At 43.6% G+C, this 18,427-nt stretch overlaps 1 protein-coding gene across 6 annotated transcripts in view; it reads left to right on the top strand.

Annotated features, from left to right (window-relative positions):
- The window catches only part of LOC147710254 (butyrophilin subfamily 2 member A1-like), a 162,590-nt gene extending 145,053 nt beyond the window's left edge, over positions 1–17,537 (top strand). For all 6 annotated transcript variants that reach the window (XM_086920945.1, XM_086920943.1, XM_086920944.1 and 3 more), the window contains 3 exons: positions 6,523–6,546; positions 6,634–6,654; positions 16,612–17,537. In XM_086920945.1, coding sequence (XP_086777071.1) covers positions 6,523–6,546; positions 6,634–6,654; positions 16,612–17,126 — 560 coding nt within the window. In that variant the 3' untranslated portion in view covers positions 17,127–17,537. The remainder of the gene's footprint in view (positions 1–6,522; positions 6,547–6,633; positions 6,655–16,611) is intronic.
- Positions 17,538–18,427: the final 890 nt, after the last annotated feature.

Raw genomic sequence — 18,427 nt, 5'->3', positions numbered from 1 at the left:
TGTGTCTTTATTAACTATTTTACAGACTTTTTAGGGTCAAGTAAACAAAAGAGTCTCCTCTTCACCTCTTATGTGTCCAGAATATTTGTGATCTCAGCCATTAGGGAGCTCCAAGATAATGCAGGCGAAACAAGACAAGTCATTGAAGACATCAAAGCACGCTAATGAGAAAAAGAAAACCTCACTGGGCAAGTTATTGGATGCCCAGAAGCATGCTGCCCGGGCTATAGCTGCTGCATGTGTGCCATGCACCTCTCTGGGAGAAGACTAGGGAATACCTGCTAATACGCTAAGCCATACACCTGCCATGGACACTGAGGCTGTTGGGGCCCGGTGCACTCCAGAAAGTGAGCCAGGGTCAGAGTCCCAGAGATCAGGGGATACCATTGTTGTACCTACTTGCTCAGTGAGGAAATACAGACATTGCAAGATCAGGTAAAGCATTGGGAGCAAATAGAGCGGGCTACTTAGTGTAGAGAGGTGGATCTAGGAATTCTGTGCAATGATTGTTTGTAAAATAGCCCGGAGGGAGTATCATCCTCTGATAATGCTGAAGGAGGGGCCTTGCTATACTCACAGTTCCGGGTCCGGGTCAGTAGGAATAGTATCAAAAGCGGAATTAATACTGCTGGGAGAAGCCAGAAAGAGTCTCCTCGAGGTCCTGGCCCAGGTGCTGAATCCCCACCTAAGCGAAATGTTCAAGTGACTAAACTCTCAGTTTCTGACAATCTCTACACAAGAAGAATAGGCACACTGAAACATTCTGCAGGGCATGCCAAGAAGAAGAAGAGCGGCTGAGACAAGCACAGTGTGAGAGATGCTCTCTCACTATACCAGCTGGGGGAGAAGGAGAGGCCTCACGTCTACTGAGTATGTTAGGGGAGGTGTTAAGAGACGTCAAATCAATTAAACCAATACAGTCAAAAATGGCAGATGAATTAAAAGAGCAGTTAGACTCAGTGTGTGTACAGCTGAGGAGCCTCTCTAACAGGCTAAATGAGATGGAGCAGAGAGTGTCTGAATGTGAGGATAAGGTTCACTCACTTGAAGAAGGCAAAGGAAATCTCAAGAAAGAGCCATGTTGGTTCAAGGAAAAGCAGGAGCAAATGGAGAATCTTGCAAGGAAGTCCAATTTATGGATAACTAGAATTACAGAACATAGCGATGACGCCATTGGGTGTATACCCTGGGTAAAAAAATTAATAAAGGCTCCTGTGATTCCAGATTATAATCAGACTAGACATTCATGCAGACTCACACAGTCCCAGCTCAGGTTGCTGAACAAGCTAACTATCCTAGGACTATGTTGGTGAACAGTGAAGACAAAAGAATCAAAGAGTGAAACCTGGCCAAGGCAATGACGGAGAAGTCATTTAGGACGCCTGATAACTTTGTGTTTCTAATCTTTTCGGATATGACTTCAGAATCCGCTCGAAGGCAAAAAGAGTTTAAGAGCATGATCCTAAGGTTTCAAGCAGCTGAGGCGCAGACCTAAGCACTTTTTGAAGGAAATGGGAAATAGCGTACCTCATACAGAGATGTGTGAGTTGTCGACATTCACTGAGCATCAGGTGCACTTCAGCAAGGTGATTTATTTATTTATTTTATTTTAAAAGTTTTATATAGCACTGGCTAGACCCGGAGGTATCAGAGCGCTTTACATGAGCATCAGATCATAGTTACAGGTTACATCGTTACAAAGGTTACACAGTTCTTAGAGCATGGCCACATAGTTACTGGTAAGGTCGAGATAAACAATAAGCACAAATACGTAAGGGGAAAAGAAGGCAAGGGGAGAGATTCAGGGGGGGTTGGAGTAGGGGAAATAGACAGATAATGAAGGTGGGAAAGAGGAGGGGAGGGGAGGGTGAGAGTCACAGCAAGGGGAGAAGAGGGGAAATGTATGTTTTAGCACTTTAAGCAGTTTTATGCTGTATGTTTGCTTGCAGAAATCGGAGGGAGGCAGAGATTAAAAGGAATATATTGAAGTTTATTTCATAAAATAGCAATGGGCTAAATATTAAACCGAAAATGTGTGCCATTGAAGCCTGTATAGAGGAGAGTAATCCGTGCCTTGTGTTATTACAGGAAACCCATATTCCGTCATACAGGCTAGCGAAGTTCACAGTGTTTAAGAAATGGTCTGGTCATTGAGCCTTCTCGCCCACCTTGGCAAACCATAGTGAAGTCAACATTTTTATAGCTCAGAATTTGATTGTGGAAGTTAATGACTGGGTGAGCAGCATGGTGGGCAGTTGGTGTTGCGTTAACTGCTCAGTCTCATCGGTCCAATTTTCTTCTATTAACTGTTATGCCTCTGAGGAGGATAACACTAGGCCATATGAGGAGTTATTCCAATCTTTATTGCAAGTTCTGGATGCGATTTTTATAGGTGAGATTTTTATTTTCTGCAAAACCCTGAAGTGGACTCCTCTTCAGGTTGTAAAAGATAGCAGAAACCCAAGGTAGCTAAAAACATGCACAACTATCAAAGGGTCCTGTTTTGTGTTGGAGTGAACCCTTCTCAGAAAAGATGGAATTTACATGCTTTTCAGGCAGATTTCGAACTGCCGCTCAGATTGATTTCTACTTGTCTCAAAGAACCTGGGGCCCTATTTATGAAGGCCTTGCGTCAGTTTTGCGCCGCCGGTGCGTCACTTTTTGTGACGCACCAGTGGTGTAAAAAATGCGCCTCGTAGCGCCATATTTGAAAAGTGACGCATCTAGGTAGATGCGTCACTTTTTAAACCCCTGCGCCACATTATACCTGCGTCAGGTATAATGTATGCAGAGGGGGCGTTCCCCCGCAAAAAGCCTCGTAATAGTGACGCAGTGAAATCTATGAGATTTCACTGCGTCACTTTTAGGACGCTGTTGCGTCAAAATCTTGCGCCTGCGTCACAGCAGGCGTAAGACTGACGCAAGCCCTTTCACATGGGGCTTTCCCCATGTGAAAGGACGCATTGCTGGAGTTGCGTCACTTTTGTGACAAACTCCAGCAATGCGTCACTTTTGCGCATACAGATACGTCAAAAATACTGACGTATCTGTAACTCCTTGCGACATGATGCGTCATACATTAAATATGACGCATCAGGAATGTCATAAGGAGTGCGCAGTGAAAAGTGACGCATCACTGTTTTCACGCAGCAATGCGTCACTTTTCATAAATGAGGCCCCTGGTTTTTAAATGTCATCAGATATTCCCCAATAGATTTCCGGATCACGCTACTCTTGAGTTTCAGATTTGGGTAAGTGGCAGAAGGCCCAAGTTAAGAGTTGGGTTTTTAATAAACAATGTCTGCAGGAGGGGATATGGGTTAAAGTTTGTAAGGCGGAGATATGCGAGATTTCAAGGTTTGGCTCCACCAAACACCGTGTGGCATGTTTTAAAAGCTTATCTGTGGGGACAGCTGATATACAAATGTTTTACTATTAATAGAAATGCTAAAGAGCAAAAACTGTCCCTGGAGAAACTTGTGCAAGAAACACACGATAAACTTTCCCAGCAATATTCTGAGATGAACAGAAAAGGGATCGGTAAAGCTAAGTGCCCATTGAATGACTATTAATATGCATATTGTTGTATAACTAATGTGGTTTACAGGCAGAAGATTAACAAGTACAGTAATTATGTCAGGAAGTTTATGGCTAGGCAAGCCATTAGGCAAGCAGCCAAGAATTCTAGACATATTTGAACCCCTCCCACGCTCATGACGAGCTGAGGTCGTCATGAGCCACGGTTCTCGTGTGCTGAGCTCGTCATGACCTTTAGAACGCTCGCATGCTGGGCAAATTCCCCTGCTGTGCGAGCGTTCTAAAGAAACGGGTGTGGTCATGACGAGCTCAGCTCGTCATGAGCACACGAGCACTGTGTTGCATGAGGAGCTGAGCTCGTCATGAGCACGGGGGCGCAGTGTGCCCGCCCCCCCCCCCCCCCCAGCACAGCGGGTGAATGTGCCCAGCAGGGAAGTTAAAATGTTCCACAATGTGGTTACTCAGTACAAAACAGGGACATATAAATGAAATCTTTCTGGAACATTAAAACAGGATTTACAACTGTACTCAGGTATTTGATACAGTGGTACTAGAGATATTCCTGGGTGGGGCAAGATGTGCCTACAGTTTTAAAGGAAGATAGGCAAGAAATGATCAGCCCCTTTTCCAAGGAAGAGATGTTTGAGGTAGTTAATAGCTTTCTAAATGGACAATGGTTTTCTACCGTAATTCTATAAACGGATGCAACGTATTCAGAACGCTGCAGCTAGAGCCCTGGTGGGACTACCGAGGTTCTGCTCTGCTGAGAGCACCATCCGTTCTCTACATTGGCTGCCTATGGCACAGAGGATTCACTTCAAGACCTTGTGCCTCTCTTTTAAGATCCTCAAGATGGCCTCTCCCCAGATCCTTGACAATCTTCTGAGGCCTTATGTGCCCTCGCGCCCTCTGAGATCTCTGGGCCAAAACTTGGTTATGGTCCCATGGTTTAGACTATGTAGAGCGGGAGGTCGCTCCTTCCGGATCTTGGCCGCAAAATTGTGGAACTCTCTTCCCTCTCACATTCGTGAAATTGATGGGTTGCTGAAATTTAGGAGGGCCATCAAAACGCATTTGTTCCCTCATAGTTCTTAGGTTTCTGTTCTTTGTGCTTCCATCCTGCTTTGCTGTGTTGTGTCTGGGTACTCTTCCTGAAGCGCCGGGACGCCCCTTGGCTGGGGCAGCCGTGCGCTATAGAAGTGTTATTAACATAACATAACATAACAACATAACATAGAGCCTCTGCTTTTAGCTGCTAACTCCATATTAGAAAGAGGTCTCATTCCACCCTCTTTTAATTCAGATTTTGTGGTCAGCTTTTTGAAAAAAGGAAAGGATGCAGAGGATCTAAATTCATATCGACCAATAACATTATTGAATTCAGACAACCAATTACTTATTAAATTGCCGGGAAACAGATTTAATGGGATTGGTGCTTAATTAATCAACTAGTATCTGAATTACTTTATTGCTGGGCATCAGTTTGGTTATTTATATGTTAATCAAGCTCCTGCTGCAATCCTTCTACTGGATGTTGAAAAGAATTCAACCTCATGGTCTGGGAGACTCTTTTTCATATTCTGGAGGAATTTAATATACACTCCTAGATTGCGAGGTTGATAGAGAAAATGCATTAGAGAGCAGAGGTAGGGATTACCATTAATGCGCCAGAGGCCGGAACGGTTCAAATATTATGAGGATCTAGGCAGTGCTGTTGCTGGTCCTTTATGCCTTCTTTAACGAACCATTGACGATCACAATACGGAAAGATGCTGAGGTTCGCCCTTCTATACCATAGATGGATGAAAGCTATATGAGGATGCTATAATGTTGCTTCTAGATACTAGGAAGAGTACGCAGGAAAGAGAGTTTGAGATTTTTTTTATGCATCAGGGGTTTAGGGGTAATAGAACTAATGAAAAGTGAAGTCATTTTATGTAATAGTGAGGCTGAAATTCTGCTTTCATATATTGCTACCTGTGCGAATGAGCAAATGAAGCATTGTTGGGTATTAGATACACATCCAAAATTGAAGATTTGTTTGAACTAAATTTTGTCCCAGTAGTATTGAAAGTTAAAGTGTTGTTTGCACAATGGAATTCGATCCCATTTACCGTTTTAGGGAGGGTGGCTTTCAGGGCTGGACTGGCCGTAGCGGGCACCGGGCGTTTCCCCGGTGGGCCGCCAGGATGGGGGCTGGTTTTGGTGCCCTGTGGCCCTTTTTGTTACCAGGGGTCAAAAAAATCGTCCCCCTGTAACAAAATAGTCCAAAGCCGGCCCTAGCAAACCGCTCAGCTGCACCCCCCTCCCCTCTAGGGAGGCTCTGCCGAGCAGTTTGCCAGGGCCGGTTTTGGTGCCCAGTCTGGCCCTGGTGCCATTGATATATTTGGTACATTCATTTGCTTTTAAGTTTCTAGTATATGGTACCACCTGTAGCCATGGCCTGCAAATTAAATGCTACTAGTGGGCTGTAGCACACATTGTGCCACCCACTTCAGTAGGAGTGCAAAACATGTCTCTAGGCCTGACACTGCAACCTGGCTGTGCAGTGTTAAACTTCCATTTCAACCTGGCAGAATGAACCTTTGCCAGGCCTACACCTTCCATTTTAATACTTATAAGTCACCCCTAAGGTAGGCAGGGAAAGCCCTTATAGTGGAAAGTAACTTGATGTCATATACTTCAAAATAAAATGCCAATGATTTAGAGATTTTAGAAAAGTATAATGAATGTGAATGTGATTGGTCAGTTTGAAACATGTAACATATCTACGAGTATATAAACAGAAATATTTTATGAGTATGACATTACAGACATTTTGTTTTGCAAAAACTAATAAAATATTTAGAAAATCCTCATTGGTAGCTGGTACTACCCGTTCTTAGTTTTCCTTTATCTGTCTATTTTCACCAGCAAGCAGTGCAGAAATAAATTCACATCCTCAAAACAAAATTAAAGTATTTTTCTCTATCTTTTTTCTAATAGGGGATTTAATTAAAGCAGCAAGAGGTAAGTTTATAAACTGAGCAATAATAGATGGATCTTATATAAAAACAAATTCTAGTGAGCTTATATTAATTTTTTTTGTGTACACAGACAAACTCCAAAAAGAAAAAGGTGAGTGTGATGGTCTTTCTATTAATATAGCGGCACTGGATGCTTTATTGTCTCTTCAAGTGGTATTTTGCTGTCACTGTACACAGTAGTGTATAAAGACAGGTGCCTCTGAAAACCATAAATTACAACTCTTCTTTTTAGCCTGCAAAAGTCTTTTTTATTGACTTTGGGCAACCATTTCTTTTTTATTTTTACTTCAAGCCTTTTTTTTTTGTTTGACGTTTCATGCATCTGAAGGCTTTTTGTTTCTTTTTTTTCTTTTCAATACATGAAAACAGTTATATCACAATACACTTATGTATACAAAAAATACATCATTATTACAATTGCACATACACCGCAAGTGATTAAACCAAAAAGTATCTTTACAAAGGGATATTTACAAGTAGATCCCACTCTTTTTACCCATATAGGGATACATTTCAAGAGTCCTATAGTTTTCAATGATGTTTCCTGGGACCAAAGCTGCCTAAGTCCTTAACGTGTCCTAATTTTGTGTGGTCCTATATAGGGTCGGAGGTTTCGTTTTACAGTCTCTTGCAAAGGAACGTGAACGTTTTCCACTCAACTGCCCTGACGGGGTCAGTGTTTCTTTTTCTTGGTTTCCTCCAAACCTCTATCTGTTTCCTGCCGACGCGTTTCGACCTTATGTGTATGGGATAATCCTGACTCTTCAATGAATAGACATAGATGACGGGCTATGTGGTACTTGAGTAATTTAGCAAAATAGGATAAAAGAGAGATAGGCCGGAAATTTTTCATATCCGTAGGATCAGCACCAACTTTCTTTATAATTGGATCAATATTTGCTTTTTTAAAGGACCTAGGGACCACCCCTAAATTGACAGTTTGACTAAGAACTTATAGTATACGTTCAGACAAACAAATACATACTGCTTTCAAGACCTTCGGGGCAGATGTCAGTTGGTGAACCAGACTTTAACTTTGTCAAAAAGAGTGTTAGGTCTTCTTGCATTAAGTTGGGGAAGCAGGTAAGCATTTGATTATTCACCACATCCGCGGATAGATTATTAAGTGGTGGACAGGGAGGAATACTGTTCATAATGATCTTAATCTTATTTACAAAAAAGGCATTCAGAGAATCGCACAAATCTTGAGTGGGTAAAATCGGCAGAGTAACTCGGTCTGGGTTAGAAAGATCAGAGACAATCTTGAAAATCTCTTTAGATTTATTAGAGGCTTTCATGATTCTGCCTATGAAAAAGCTTACTTTAGTTTGCCGCAAAAGATTTTTGTAATTTTTAAGTTGTTGAGTGTACTCTTTTTTCAAGTCTGGCCCGTATCTCGACCACCATTTTATTTTCTGCTTGCCTGAGGTTCAGTTTGGAAATTTTCAGGTTGTCGGAGAACCATTTATTGGCCTCATGGCGCCTGGGAGCTCTAGTTCTATGGGGGAGTGCATGATCATTACTGGCCACTGTCAGCCAGCTCATAATGTCCTGCGCATAGGCATCTATATCTTCGAAACGGGAGGAGGGTTTCTCAAGTCCTCACAGAAGGCTGTGAGTTTAGCCCGAACCCAATTCCTAGAACAGAGAGTGGGGCCAACAGGGGAGATTCCATTTAAGGCAGAGACACTACAAAGGCCATCACGTGATGAACGGGCCATCCACATGGAGCTATACTCAAATTCTGCACAGGGAATTTTGTGGTCCATATCTGGTCCAAGGTGTGCCCTTTGATGTGAGTTGGACAATTCAATAAGGGACAGATTTACAAGCCCCTTGCGCCACTTTTGTGTCACTTTTCCCATGTTGAAAGTGACGCAAAAGTGGCGCAAGGGGCTGGTAAATCTGCCCCTTAGTGTTCCAGATTTAAGTCAGTCAGGACAGCTGTCAAGTCCTTGGCTTGCTGTCCCCCTTCTGCCTCATTTCCCCAATAGTTAAAAACTCGAACCATAAGAACATTAGCATGATCAACAAAGAGATGTTTAAAGATTCGGTCAGGGCCTGAGGGCAGTCTGGCATGTATATGGGGGTTTGATATGACAGCACACAAGTAAAAAAACAGGGATGAAGACTTCCAGTGGATAACAAGATTCTCCACCGAGAGGAGCTCTAAAGGGGTCACTTTTCACAAGACTGTTCTCTTTCTTGATGATAGCCGCCACCCCTCCTTCCTTTTTCCCCATGTTCCTATTGATTTGCAGGATATAATAGTTGTTGGGGGTGAGCCGCAAGTATGTCTGGAGAGGACACCTTCGTGAGCCAGGTCTCTGTTTATAACAAGATGTCCGGGGATTCGGACTCCAGGAGATAGAAGACTTCATCCTGGTGCTTCATTAGAGAGCGTATGTTCAAATACACTACCCGGAGGTCAGTATGGTTAGGCTGAGAGATTCTAGGGGTAGTGTTTGGTGCTGACAATATTTGTTGAGGGTTAAAATGCCACCTTGCCTCCTGGGCCCCATGTTGTGGGGATACTAGGATCCTTATTGACTTTACTACCTTTGTGATTCAGGGGGAGATAGCATGCCTCCCATGAATGTAGACCAGCAATTAATTCCTGGAGTGAGTGATTACCGGGGCATAGTAACTGGCCCTTGGACCCGTCCGGATAGGTGCAGACAGGCTTTCCATTGGCCTGCGCGCCTGCTTCACGCGCCCACCGCACACACCCGCCATACTGCTTCTTAAGTAGGCATTGTGAAAACCCCTCCACTGCCTACGACCAACTGAGAAACTGATTGGTTCTCCCCTAGTCAATCGCCTTAGGGCATGTATGTGTGCCACATGTGCACATAAGCACTATTCAGGGGTGCAACAGGGTGTCAAAGTGGCACCCTGCCACCCTTGACTCTTTCCCTATTTTACCGAATCAGTAATTACTGATTCGGTAATTGACATCCGTTCCTATGGGCCTCCAGGCCCATAGGAATGAATGGCAAATACCGAATCTTAATGATTCGGTATTTTTTACCGAAGTTTTACCCACATAGCATTTACCGATTCGAAAATACCGAATCAGTAAAATTCGGTATCAAATCAGTAAATCACAATTACCTACATCTAGCCCATAATTGGCCTTAGACGATATCCGTGGCTTGCATGCCATGCCTAAACATCTTCGGCACACAGGCCCTTCTTATCCCATGGTGCCTCTGCATCGGCGGACAGCTTTTCTGATAACCGAACTGTTAAGTGGCAAGGTAATTAAGTATTTTTACTGTGTTGATATTTACACACATCTGCCTATATTTCTCTCATTAATAGACACTTTCGATAGGAAATTAAAGGTACTATCTTACCTTCTAGATATGTTCTGCCTATAGATATATTACACTAATAATCGTCATCCACTTGCATAGGTTTCTATACCGTTCCAGTTTATTTATGCTGCTGATTCAAAGAGAACAGTATTCACTATTAAGCTCAGCTTATGCAGCATGCAACAGGAGTAACTTTTGATCCCTATTTTCTCAAAAATTCTTTATATACTCAGTTGACCCACTGAATATATTCTCACCTTAGCAGCTGGGCGACCTTGGCTTCATCTCTTTACAGCCTAGATTGGAAGCAGGCGGTCATACTTAAGACGGTCTTGGGCCCTCGAATTTTCAGTCTTATTAGTGAGCACAAATTACCCCCCCAACTTACTCTACATGATATGTAAACTTAACTAACTAGTTAGTTGATTCGGCATCACCTTATGTTAAGTAATATACCTATTTATCCTCATAATTTTGGGTTTCTATTCACTAGTGTCTCTGGACAGCAAAATCAGACCATTACAAAATGTATTTTCAGTCAATAACTGACTACATATTTAAGGGTAAGTATTTTGACCGTACTCCCATTTGTTCATTACTGGGTCCCACTGTTCATAACATTGGTCATTATGTTTGGTCATGCATGATGATCAGCTAATGGCACAGGCGCAGTACTAAGAAACTTTATAGCATGTTACTATCACATGCATGTAAACGTACGTATACATCATTTTCACAACATTGGGCTTCTTGATTCTTTCTGTGTCTTCTTTTTAGATTTTCTTCATTTTTCTTTTCTTCTTTTTTGAGCGCACCTGACAAGGCTTTTCTTTTTGAGATGCATTTCAATTATAAATATATATTTATTTAAATGGCCATTAAGAACATCATATACATTGCAGGTTTTCATTGCACATGTGGTGGCTTTTTACTGAAGAAGGGGGGGTTAGCTCGTGAAAAATGCGTTGAAAAGTCATCGTCATCATGTATATATACTCTTGTTGGCCATTTTATTCATTGGCTGTATATGTTGCAATTCGATCCGTAATGATGTATCATGATGTTATTATTTTTGTAGCCTTTTTATTTGTATATACCACATGGTTTTAAATGTTGATGTATGTGATATTCGGATGCCTACGGTGGTGTCTCATTCTGTTATCTGGTGGACATGGAACATACATTATTTTGTAATGTGTTTGCGCAATGAAATATTTATCTAATTGTATAGAGCAGGTATTGATTACCCCATGTAAAAGAATATGATTGGATCTGCTTTGTGATAATATATATATATTTTTGGGATACATTTAATAAAGTATACTGTTTGGCCTAAATCAATTTCTGTAATTAAATATAATATTGTTTTTTTTGTTGCTTTTCTCGTAATATAGTGGTTTGAAATGTTGGTTCATTTTAATCATAGTCAGACTTTCCATGTTTTGTGACAAGAGACTGGTCCTTCTCACTGTAATAACCGCCCTAGCTGCACTGAACAGACACTAAGATGAAACACTGGCCACAGGACTTTATTGCCAGCCAGTTGAACTCTGGCCATTGGCCATCTTCACATTCCACTACATCAATGGCTTTTGGTCCACATTGACCTCTTTTGAGTCATCCAGATATTCCTGGAACATGTTGTGGATGGTCATTGGTATTGCCACTTGCTTAACCTCTTTTGCCATCGCCTCTGCACTTGACTTAAGCCCTGCCGATTGAAACCAATACAATGTAGAGGTTGTGCCCAGTCCTACTGTAGCTGTTGTTGATGATGTTGTTGGCTGCTGTGAGATAAGACTGCCCTATCTGGAAGTTGAAGGTGGCACCCCAGAACTGAGGGGTGGGACTCAAAGTTCCAGCCGTTCTTCTTCTAGGTCTACAGCTTGCTCAACAATTCCTCTCTTGTATTTTGAAACATTGCCTTCAGAAAAGGAATGAAAGTGGTCAGATTATTTGTTGTACCATGAATCAAGTAGTGTGCAACAGATGTACTCTTTGGATCAGCGTTTCCCAAACTGTGGTCCTCGAACCCCCAGGGGACCGTGAGACATTCCCAAGGGGTCCGCAGGACTCGAGTACGGGTCGTCGTAGTGAAAAATGAAACGCCCATATGTCCTCAAATGCACACTAGAGGTGTGAATGTTGGCGCAGGGGCAGCAAGACCACAACAATACAATCGGGAGGCGGGGGCAGCGAATGGGCAGTGGGCAGTCAGGGGGGCGGGGCCGCAGGGGGCACAGCGGTGGGGGAAACGAGTGGAACAGAAGGCAAAAGGGGCAAATAAACAAGGAAAATACGAGTGGCGCAGAATGGCACAAAAAACGACTGGAACAGAGGGCAGAAGGGCACAAAAACGAGGGAAAAACGAGTGGAACAGAGGGCAGAAAGGCACAAAAAACGAGGGAAAAACGAGTGGCGCTGAGGGCAGAAAGGCACAAAAAACGAGTGGAACAGAGGGCAGAAGGGCACAAAAAACGAGGGAAAAACGAGTGGAACAGAGGGCAGAAAGGCACAGAAAAACGAGGGAAAAACGAGTGGAACAGAGGGCAGAAAGGCACAAACAACGAGTGGAACAGAGGGCAGAAAGGCACAAAAAAACGAGGGAAAAACAAGTGGAACAGAGGGCAGAAAGGCACACAAAACGAGTGGAACAAAGGGCAGAATGGCACAAAAATGAGGGAAACACGAGTGGAACAGAAGGCAAAAGGGCCACAAAAAAGAGGGAAAAACGAGTGGCACAGAGGGCAGACAGGCACAAAAAACGAGTGGCACAGAGGCAAAATACAGAATACAGAAATATAGGGGCAGCTAAGAACAGAAGGAAGAACGGGCAGAGAGGCACGGGGGCAGCGAGGGGAACAGAAGGGAAAACCAGGCAGAGAGGGGTACAGAAGGAAAGACCGTGCAGAGAGAGCACAAGGACAGCGAGGGGAACAGAGGGAAGAAAAAGGGCACCGACCACGTACAGGCAGCGGGGGGAAGACAAACAACAGCAGTCACAGACACAACAATGAAAATGCAGGCAATACAATAAAAGCAATAAAGCATTGAAAGGCACATGTGTATAGGTTACCGTTACTTGGCAGGCAGGTAAAAATAAATGGAGCCAGGATCAGCAGTAGGATTTTCGTGCTGCTGTCTGATTGCTCACTTTCCACAAGCCCTTGGGTGAATTATGTGTGCTGTCAAGCTTTCATATTCAGACATATCAAGCTCTTATTCTGTGTAGCCTTTGCAGTTTGTTGTTGGCAATGGACCGGGCAGTGGACATCCTAACAGGAGAGAGTCATGTCAGGTGCCAAGCGAGGCCTCTCTGAAATATGCCTTAACCCCTTCCATGCTCATGACGAGCTCAGCTCGTCATGCAGTACACTGGTCATGTGCTTATGACGAGCTGAGCTCGTCATGAACAATGGTATTCATAGTAGGTCAGCACCCAGCGGGAATTGCCTTAGCAGTCAAGGTATTAACTGCACTGCTCACCCATTGGTGGTAAAATGTTGTTCTGCTGTCTGTGACTAAAGATTATGTCTAACCGGGGTTTATGGTAATTGGCATAGCCTTGTTCCATGATCTCGCTGAAACAATATGCCTCCTGTGCAGATACCTTCCTGTCATCTCTTGCACTTCCATGATGAACTCCTAACATAGACCTTGATTTTGTTCTGTACACTGGACTCATCGCATTGTGCACTATCTTGTTAGAATTTTCACAATATTCGTTGCTCCTTGGGGCATGTCTTTATTATAAAATGCTTCATAATTGTATAATATTTTAGACCTTCTTAAACTGTGAATAGGTCAAAATGCCAATAATTCACAATCATTCAACCTGTTGATGTAAGGAAGGGTCACCACTCCAAGGCTCTGGAATGAGAATGTAAAGGTGCTGCTATGGCTGAGAGCAGAAGATTTGTACCACTAAATAATACACTGCTGTATGCATACATGTCCATGCCAATAGGCCCAATTCAGGCTGTCTCCCTCTTGAAAATTGCCCCTGCTTCAAAAGGTGTTTTTAAAAAGAAATTTAAATTGTACAAATTGCTTGGGGGTCCCTGGCTTCCAGGAGTGATTAAGTGGGGGTCCTCAGGAGTCAAAAGTTTGGGAACTACTGCTTTGGATGCAAATATGTAATGTTGCAACTTTATATTACAAGGCAAGCTACGGATTAAGCCTCAACCAAGGCATGCGCTTCTGTTTTTTTCATTCACACTAGCGGGGTCGAACCTTTCAGACACCTTCTTTACCGGGTTCTGTAGCAGATGGAACAATGGGATAGTTTGGCCCGTTGTACTGTCTTCCATGCTAACTTCCTGTGTAAAAACCTCAAAAGAGAGTAGCATCTGTGTCAGGCATTTGACTAGGCCCCATTTGACCACATCCATGGTCATAGCCTTCCAAACTGCATCCCCTTCTCTTAGAATGAAATATTAATTGATCTGTTTGTACTGCTCAAACAGAAGTTGCAGCATGTAATAGTTCAAGTTCCAACATGTTGGCACCTCCTGTATCAGGGCTTTAACTTCTGCTCTATTAGTACGCTGATTAATCCGCAACTGCTTTTGGGCTTTAAAAGAATTGCTGAAATGAGTGCAGATTCTTCTGCAGGTGGTCAGTATGTTGCTGACTATGTCTTCTTTTTTGAGAAACTCTTGCACCACCAGGTTGATGCAATGGGCCAAGCACAGGACCCTGAAATAACCTCCATCTGATGTGGCCTTCCCTATGTTACTGCCATTGTCAGCAAGAACACAATCAGGTTGGTCCCGGGTCTTTCCCTTTGCTCCTCGTCACCACTATGTTCGGTGCTTGATCTTCCCAATGTACTCTAGCCTGTTGTCTTGAGTGTTTTTGTTTCCTCTTCCCCTGCCTCTGTATAAAGAAGAAGGAGGACCGTGTTCAAATGGAAATCCTTGAGGGTATTAGGGTTGTTGCCAGTAGCCAAATTGGTGCATTGGTGGATGCATAGGCGGTTGCTGGTGGGGATCCTAGTAATATTGTTTTTGAGGACGTCTTGTCCCCACGTCGCTGCTGTTGTCGCTACTGCTCCTTTCATCTCCTGAGCTGAAGGTCCAGTCCAATGGTGTCGGTCTGAATCTCTGTTGTCTTCTCCCAGCAGTTTGTGTTTGAGGTTTCTCATAATGTTCTACTGTAACGCATGGGTAGGTTTTCTCATGGCTGAACTTCTGGACATCCTTCTTAAGTTTGTTTAGTTTTCATTGTGTCAAGTACTCTTTGTATTGGGAGTGATCATTGTTAATCTCTTCCAGCTTCTTTTTTAAAACGGAAATGTGCAATGTTGTCCTTAATTTACTCTCACTGTTTTATTTCTATGAGTAGTAAGTTGCCCAATTTCCTTGCTGTATTGATTATTAATACCAGCCAGTCTTTCATGCATTTCCTTGCAATAATTGACCAGTTCTTTCGGAACTCCTTGTTGTTCAAGAAAATCCTTGGTTTGTTTGTGACTATCTGGGAGATGTGTTCTTTCGAAGGAATTCAGTCATGAAAGCGCCATGTAGGGCCATACAGATTTGGTCTTTTTTGTTTGTAGAAAGAGCTGGTAAAGAGAGCGCTTTCAGTATTTCTGCTATTGTGGTCTCATTGAATGTGAGTTTGTTGTTTACCTCCATAGTAACTACAGGGTGAAAATATATACTAAGGACAAAGGGCACCCTACACAGTGGTAATTTTGGACCAATTTTGGTAAGATAGGAGCCCACAGTTTTTTCCGTCCTGATGAATGTCATGGATCCTGAGGGCCACTTTGGCAGAAACATGTCGACGACTACAATCACAGTGGTGATGAGGTACTAATTCCCCCATTCCCCAAATTTACTTTTAATACCAAGTGATTGCCCAGTGAATAAAGTTATATCGGCTTTTACATTGGCTTTTAAATCATTCTATTGCACAGGCCCCCACTTAGATTTTAGAAGTGCCTCCCAATCTCCAGGTGTAGGCTGCTCTCTACCAAACACAGTTTCTAGAGAACGAGGACTGCCGTGGATGAAGCATGACACCTGGTGGTGTGTGAGGACAGTCCTTCACTTTTTTTAGATGCCTGGTACTCCATTTAGTACATTGCAATTTCCCGGTCGCTTATTTTCAGGGTAGCTTCTTTTTGTGTACATGTTACGGTTGTAGTGCAGCATGCTCCATGTGTGGTAATGCGGTGTAATGTAGATGCGTTATGTGTGGCAGGTAGGTGTAGTGTCATTTGGGTCATGTGTGGTGTAGTGTGGTATGTGTCATGTGTGGTAGTGTGTTGTAGGGCACTATGTTCTCATGTCTAGTAGTGTGATGTAGTGTATGCTTCATGTGTGGTAGCGCGGTGTAGTTCAGTATGCGTCTTATGTGGATTATGGTGTAGTATATTTTGAATCATGTGTGGTAGTGTAGTATGTGTCATGTATGGTAGTGTGGTGTAGCAAGTGTAGGGTAGCATGCTTCATGTATGGAAGTTTGAAGTAGTGTAGTTTGATGTGTGGTGCAGTGTAGTGTGTAGTAGAATGTCTATGTAGTGCAGTGTGATGTTTGGTGTAGTGTGTGCTCTAGATGAATGCACGCTCTAGTGTACTGCACAGTCTACTGCTGTGTGCTCTCTAGCACAGCGCGCCCCTTCCAGATGTGGTGTATATTAACCAAATGAAAAACAGAAGCAGTAATTACAGCCTTTATTTGTGTCATTAAATCTCTAATTCTGAAACTCTTCTCTGCAGTGATGGTGACTCTGGATCCTGACACGGCTCATCCACAGCTCATCCTGTCTGAGGGGGGGAGACGAGTGAGACAGACAGACACAGCACAGTCCCTGCCGGACACACCCAGGAGATTCACCTTCCGCTTCCCCTGTGTGCTGGGGAGTGAGGGGTTCACATCCGGCAGACATTACTGGGAGGTGCAGCCGCTGCAGGAGGGAGTAGTGTGGTTTGTGGGGGTCGCACAAGAGTCTGTGAACAGGACAACACTCGTCACAGTGTCACCTGAGGAGGGATTCTGGGCTGTGCAAGTTGGGGGGGGTCAGTACTTGGCTCTCACCTCCCCTCTGACCTATCTGCCTCCTCGTGAGACGCTCCTAAAGCTGGGTGTATATCTGGACTACGAGGGGGGGCGGCTGTCCCTGTACAATGCTGACTCCATGGAGCTTCTCTACACCTTCCCGCAGGCCTCCTTCACAGAGAGGCTCTTCCCGTTCTTCTATCTCTGGGGAGGAGTGGACCTGAGGCTGGTGTGAGAGCTGCAGGGAGCTTCAGCCCCTCATCCTTCCCTCACACCCCCTCCAGGATTGTTCTCATGGTAACAGAGATGGTGTCTCCCAGTAAACAGGCAGCCCTGTGAATTGCCCTTATTGATAAATCACTTTCCTTGTATACCTTACTGACTTATATCCCACATTTCCAAGCCCCTGCACTCTGCCGCAGTCTCTTATGATTCATGCAATGTATGCATTGTTTGGCAATGGGGTCTGTTTACTGTGTGCTGGGTCAGATTCAGGGCCGGCTTTAGGACAGTGCGACCGGTGCAGCCACACCTGCACTGACCTGGGAGAGGGGCTGTGTTCAGAAATAACCATTGGCTTGAAGCACCTGTTGTTTCTTTGTGTCCAGCAGTTTTCAGCAAACAATAAAAATGTCAATAAATTGCATGCAATTAATGTTTCTTCTGGAGAGAGATCGAAGTTTTATGGCAGTTTTGATTCTTCATAAAGTAGCATAGAGGGTTAATATGCCTGCTGCAGAGAACCCGTACATGCACATCACAGAACGGTAATCCTCATTTGTTTTTGTAACATGTCCTGTACACTGATTTACACATATAAGATTCATTGACTCTCGATAAGGTGTGTGTGATGTAAAGTACTCTGTCACCCTAAGGTTGGCATGAGTAGCGCTATAAAACTAAAGATTTGAATATGAGAGAGGAGCTGTGGAGACATGAGTGGCACTGTTAGAAGGCATTAGGTGCATATCAGCAACAACCGGCGATAATTATCGCTAAGCGCACTTAGCGCTAGGATAATTATCGCCAGCTATCGCCGAATTTTATCGCTGAGTAAGCATGCTATTAGCAACGCTTATCTCAAAAGCGATAAAATTACAGGCGCAAGCTGGCAATTGTGCGATTATCGCTGGAAATACAGCGATAATCGCACAACGTTTGGCGATAGCTTGCTGATAGAGCAGGGCAGACTCAGCCATGATATCCACCTTCCATTGGATATCATGGCTAAGTCAAACTAAAAGCAGGCGTAAGGAAAGTAGCGATAACCAAGGTTAGCACTACTTTTCTTATCGCACTGCTTGTTAGCGTACCCATTGATAATTTGAGAAATGTCGGTTAGCGACATTTCTCCAGTTATTTTGAGCTGGAACACCCACTTTGCATCTCATTAGAGATGCAAAGATGGGAGTTACGGGAAAGGGTGCTAAGGCAAGGATTCACGCGGTAGCGTGACCTTGCTGATATAGCGATAAAATTATCGCTGCTTTTTGGCCGAAAACGGCAGCATAGCGGCGATAATTTTTTATCGCCACC

Source organism: Lissotriton vulgaris, chromosome 5 (assembly GCF_964263255.1).
Source record: "Lissotriton vulgaris chromosome 5, aLisVul1.2, whole genome shotgun sequence".
Classification (NCBI taxonomy): Eukaryota; Metazoa; Chordata; class Amphibia; order Caudata; family Salamandridae; genus Lissotriton; species Lissotriton vulgaris.
Note: the sequence above shows the minus strand (reverse complement) of the source record. Positions and strands in the feature narration are given on the sequence as shown.